The 5,863-nt window shown below is 47.1% G+C and overlaps 1 protein-coding gene across 4 annotated transcripts in view; it reads right to left on the reverse strand.

Moving 5' to 3' along the window:
* Positions 1–5,863, reverse strand: part of NFYC (nuclear transcription factor Y subunit gamma) — a 31,374-nt gene continuing 25,511 nt past the window's right edge. For 2 of the 4 annotated variants that reach the window (XM_042015558.1, XM_042015559.1), the window contains exons 7-10: positions 5,557–5,715; positions 2,177–2,284; positions 1,465–1,524; positions 1–832 (exon numbers count right to left, since the gene is read on the reverse strand). In XM_042015558.1, coding sequence (XP_041871492.1) covers positions 713–832; positions 1,465–1,524; positions 2,177–2,284; positions 5,557–5,715 — 447 coding nt within the window. In that variant the 3' untranslated portion in view covers positions 1–712. The remainder of the gene's footprint in view (positions 833–1,464; positions 1,525–2,176; positions 2,285–5,556; positions 5,716–5,863) is intronic. The other 2 variants (XM_042015561.1, XM_042015562.1) reach the window with 2 other exon arrangements.

Below are 5,863 nucleotides of genomic sequence, written 5' to 3' on the forward strand. Positions count from 1 at the left end.
TATGACAAAAAGCAAATTTATTTCCTTTCATGAAGCTTATATTACATGCATGGACCAAAGCCAGGACAACAGGTAACAGCAGGGCTGGGGTTTTGTCCAGATTCCATCAGTTTTTCTGGAACCCAGGAGCCAAATTCAAGGATTTTTTGCCCTTAGAAAATACAATCATAATACAAGGAATGTTTGTTTATTTTGTTTCACTTCAATTACTCCTCCTCCTATTCCCTGCATACAGCAAATGCTCCAAAAAAAGGAGGCAGGAAGGAAAAATCTCAACCACACACACTTCCCACCCCCCCCATCCCTCCCCCTCCAAATTCCCTAAAACCCACTGAGATGGGAGGACCAAATCTAGCTCTATCCAGAGGAAAAAAAAAATACCAACAGAACAGCAGGAACAGAGCTCTGACAGGAGCAGTACCCTCAGGATTTTCCTAGAAATGAAAACATTTCCCACATTTGTTCAATGAGATGCTCCAAATCCCTTCGGATTGCTTCTCTCGGGGTTTGGAAAAGCAGCTGGATACACAAAGATTGGTTTGAAAATAAAAATATTGCATTCTTGGCAGAGTCTGCTGGATATTCTGCATATTCCCATACCCAGCAGAGCAAGGTGGAGATGGCAGAGCCTACTATAGGCTTACTCTCAGGTGTGCTCCTCGGCCCAGAGGTGCTCGGGGTTGGGTTTGGGGACTCAGTGCCAGGTCCTGGCTCAGTCCCCCGTCACCTGCGTGGCCTGGGCGTCCGAGCTCTGGTTGGTGGATTGGATGAACATGGGCTGGGTGATGTCCTGGCCCGCGGGCATTGTCACCTGTTGGATCTGGTACAGCTGCTGCAGACACAGAACGTGGGACAGGAACTTCTGTCAGTGCTCAGCACCCTCAGAACCTCTCACGTTTGGTGCCCCAAAAACCCCAAAGCCACCATGAGCTGCCACCAAATCTGCTGCTAATTCCCATCAAAGTCCTTCTGGGAATTCCTGATGCCCAGGCTCACCTCAGGCCCTATGAGGAAGGGAATGGAATTCCCAGAAAAGCTGTGGTTGCCCCATCCCTGGAAGTGTCCCAGGCCAGGCTGGACGGGGCTTGGAGCAATCTGGGATAGTGGAAGGTGTCTTCACGTGGTTGGAAGAGGATGAGCTTTAAGGTCCTTCCAACCTGAACCATTCCATGATTTATGATACTTTTGGAACGGCCAGATATTAAAACCTTTATTCTTGAATTGATTAGAATTTAGGATTTCACCTGGAGTGCCAGGGTGAAATTAATTTAATTTATTAATCCAGGGACTGGATTAATAAATTAAATTAATAATTAACTGGAGCAAAGGCAGCAGAACACTAAGAATCCACCTGAATTAAGACTGGCAGAACGTTCCCTCATCCTGCTGCAGGCCAGGAGCTGATTTGCAGGAAAATGCAGATTTAGAACAGTCCCTGTGTCCCTTGTGACCCCCAGTCCTTACCTGTCCATCTGTGAACTGGCTGAACTGCTGCTGCCCTTGCTGCACCTCTGTCTGCGTTATCTACAGAGATAAGAGCAGCTGATCACTGACAGCCCTTCCCAGAGGGTCACAACCCCACCAACACCATCCTGCTGCTGCCTGGGGAGAGCTTTTTAACCTCGGCCACATCGTCCAGCACCCCAACCGCGAGAGGAACGGCACCTCCAGACCAAACACCTCCTTCCAGACCAAAACCACGTCCTTCCAGACCCCAAATCAGGTCCTTCCAGACCCAAAACCACGTCCTCTCTGCCTCCCCTGAGGAGAACGTGGCCTCCAGGCCAGCGGGAAGGCAGAGCAGGATCCCTCAGCCTCAACGTGGCAGCGCCGCTCCCGACGTTCCACCTTTCCTGCCCGGCTCCTCCCTCACCCAGGCAGAAGGAGAAGGAAAGAGAAGGTTGATGAGCCCAAATGTTACCTGCAAGCAGCTCAGAAGCAGCGTGAGCTTCACCCAGAGCCACACACACACACACACAAAAGGTTTGCATGCACCTCTCACCTAAAGGAGGTTTCCGCTATGCTCCTTCATTCTTTATTTCTTTTTTTAAACTCTGACAAACAGGAAGAAAAGAAAGGCAGGAATCCTAACCCAAGAGGTGGTCGAAATCCCCTGGAATTCGCAGCTTCAGGAGCTAGGGAAGAAGATTTGGAGGCAGCCCTGTGGAGTGCATACCTGCTGAGCATTGGTTGCAAGCGTCTGGATCTGCCCCTGGACTACCTGGGTGCCTGACACGGGTTGGGCTAAGCGGATATACTGCAGCTGGCCAGCATTCAACTGGACCTGGAGACAAGTGGAGGGGGCAGGGAAAGAAAACGAAACAGGTCACTCTGCACACCCTGAACACACAGCAAAAATTCCCTGCTCGATTCCACCACAGGAGCTGGAGTTATGGGTGAGCTTTGCCCGGCAGCTCCACGGAATTCTGAAGGGTTCCCAGCAGGAACCACCACAAGGGACCCTAAAGGTAAACGTGAGGTCACAGAGCTCCTGGATATCCCTGAGGCACCACATTCCTGCTTTTTTTTCCAGGCTGGGAAGGGGTCAGTTAGTAGCTAAAGCATATTAATGGCTCGGTTTCTCAGGGATTTGGGAGCGTTTTCGGTCACAAGAATTAAATTTTACTCCTTTGACGCAGCATTTCCCATCAGCTGTTAGGAGCTCATCATATCCTACACCTCTATTGTATCCTGCCAAAAATTAAGGAATACACAGGAATTTTCCCCAGAAATAAAGCCAGCAGAGATGGCAAACCCCAAAGATAGATTTGGAAGCTCTGAAGGCAGCTCTCTGCCAACACCTGCCAACCCCCACCTGGCAGAGGCTCAACCTTTTGGTGTCACTGCTTCATGTGTGAGATTCGACCCCAAATTTATTCCCTAAATCTCTGATTTTGTGGCAGGTTGGATGCTTGGGAGTGTGGGACATGAAGGTAACATTGTTAATACACACTTGAGAGCAATTAAAAGGGCACAGATAGCACGGCTGGATTTTTCCTTCTGTGTTATTTAACTTTACAACATTGAGATTCACAGTTTTAAGGTTAATTTTATACCAAAAAATGGGTTTTTTTTGAGTTTTTTTTTTTTTTTCTCAAAAGAACACAGAGAATACTCTAAAAAACTGCTGACTGATAAGGAAGTGCCTGGAACGTGGTCCTGGCATTTCCACAACTGCCACCAACTCCCACAGATGTGTCTGAAAGCTCCAAAATTATTTCAAGAGCAAATAAATTCCCCTTGAGCAACAAAATTTCAATCCAAAACTGGTTTCTGCATTGAGATCTGCAAGGGAGGTCACGTTTTCCACGCTGGGGGATTAGGTTTTAATGACTCATTAAATGAATGGGTGGAAGAGATTTGGGAAAAGTTCTTCCAGCAAGGAGAGGAAGCTCCAAAGAACCTGCCCAAAATGAGGTTTGGGTAAGACACAGATTAAATTGAACATAAAATTCACGTGGCCAAACAAGTGATTCTCGCTTAATCGATGGATTCACTTCCAGTTTTTCCCTGTCAAAAAATAAACCTCCACTTTTCCACTTTATTTCTGGAATAAAGAGCAGCAGGGAGTGTGCACAGCACCAGCAACGTGTGGAAAACCACAAGAAACCAGGAGTAAGATGCTCCCAACACTCCAGAGGCACTTCCAGTTTCAGGAGAGAGTTTCCAACTCTATTTGGGTGATCCAAGATTCTCTGCTGAGCCCTCAAAGACCCCAGAGCTGTCAGAAGATGGCACTGACTGTGCCAAGAGAGAAAAGAAATGAAGGAAAAATAAGAGAAAGCAAAGCAGGAAGAGCAGAACAGACCAAGGAAACTGGAATTTTGTGGAGCCAAATCCAAATTCTTCCCAAGCTGGGCACTAAAAGCTCTCACAGGGAGTTTTTCTCCAAGTTTTATTTTATTTCATTTGCTGGAAGCTCCTTCAGCACCAATTGTGGTTCTTCAACAGAAGAATCCTCCTGGTTGCAGCCAAACAGGATCTCTGCTGGATGGGGAGCTGTGAATCGGGATTATTCCATCCCACACTGCTCCTACATTGCTGGTTTGAAGTCTTGGAACTGTCAGAGATCCAGGTGTTCCCAAAAAATCACCACACTCCAGCCCCTGGCAGCTCCTGAGGAGCAAGCACAGCTCCCTGTTCTTCCACAACCCCAGGAAAGACGGAGGAAAAAGCAAATTGTTGGTCAAAACCAGACCCTAAAACCTCTCCAGTCTGTCTGAAAACACGGGATCACTTCCCAAAGGATCCTCCTGGATTTTCTGCAGGAGGTTTTGGCCCTGCCCAGCTCCTTTATAAGGAATTTTTTATCCTAACTGATGTCCAAGTCCCTTCCTGTAGTTCCAGCATTCCCTGGAGACAACTGAGGACAAATCTGAGCTGTTCTTTTCTTGCTGACGATCCACTGGAGATTTCCTTCCACAATTCTTTGAGGAACAAGTCTCTTGGAGAGATTTTCACAAGGAAGAGAAAAAAGAAATGGAAAAGAAAAAAAATGGAAAAGAAGGAAAAAAAAAGAAATGGAAGAGAAAAAAGAAATGGACAAGAAAATGCAGAGAAGGAAAAGGGTTCCTTGTAGTAAAACAGCCAAATTGGCAATTTCCTCCTTTTTGATCAACACCTCAAGGCAGCAGGAATCAGCTGAAGACTCAAGAGATGACTGAAGACTCAAGAGATGAAAAGAGCTGGAAAAATCTGGCAACTCCCCCAATCCAAACTCTTTCCAAGATGCTCTGGCACAGCAAGAGCAGAGAGAAGCTCAGCAAGGCTGCAAAGGCAAAACCTGTGGGAAAGCTCAGTTTTGCCACAGCTGTGAGGACAAGAACAGAAATCCAAGAGAAATGTCTGGCACCAGGCGACCTTTGGGTTCTGGTACACCCAACTGGGTGATTTTTAATTTTCTTTTTCTCTAAGAGGTGTGAGATTTTCCAGCTGGGCACCAAAAGCCTCAGCTTTGTAGTGATTTTAAGTTAATGTGACTTTTTTCACCCCTCTGTTTACTTAGGACACATTTCAGGAAGTTTTGCTTATGCTGGGCACCCCAAATCCCATTTTGAAGGCTGATATGAAAGTGAGGACTTATCTCCTGGTTTTGCAAAGCCATTCCTCCAATCAGCTCCAAATATTTTGGAGAAATATTTCTTTTAACATCAAAGTTTATTAATAACTCCCAAATGGCACCTTTCCCACTCAGCCTGCCAGGTCACGACTTCAGATTGCAGAGGCACAACCAAGTAAAGGCAAAAGAATTCTCTTTCCTTCAAACCAGGCTGTGGTGAAGAACTGAGGTTTAGCCAGGAAATATTTTATTTATTGCTTCCTAATCACAACTATTTCACTCAGGGGGAGGTGTTTAGGGTGGGCAATGAGTCTGGACTAAGTGGGTTAAGATTTATTTCCCCCTTCATGTCACACCTGGTTGGTTTTCCTAAGTGCAGGAAACACACCACTCAATCCAAACTTCCTCTGCCAGTTAAAAAAGCAAACAGAAACGGCCTCATGCTCACAGTTTGCTCAAGGGGGACTTTTCCACCTTTCCTCCTGGCCAAATCTTACCGGGATTTGCTGGATTTCTCCCGTGTTGGTGATGATTTGCTGCATCACTTGCATGGTTTGCCCTGTGCCGCTCTGAGCCTGCTGGGGCTGGCCCTGGGGCTGGGCCTGCACGATCTGGACCTGCTGCCCCTCTCCCACCTGCATTGTCACGGGAGTGGTCTGCAAAAAAAAAAAAGCAGGGATGAGGATCCAGGGGTGGAAAAGCCACGAGATACCGGGGTTGGAGCAGACAGAGCCTGTCCCACACCCACTGCTCGTTGCCTGTCCTACACCCAGGAATTGTGAGGATTAAATCACCCCAGAGGGA

The sequence above is a fragment of the Corvus kubaryi genome, unplaced genomic scaffold (genome assembly GCF_017639235.1).
Source record: "Corvus kubaryi isolate FWS band 111438036 unplaced genomic scaffold, C.kubaryi_AGA036_p1.0 split3-37304, whole genome shotgun sequence".
Lineage (NCBI taxonomy): Eukaryota > Metazoa > Chordata > Aves > Passeriformes > Corvidae > Corvus > Corvus kubaryi.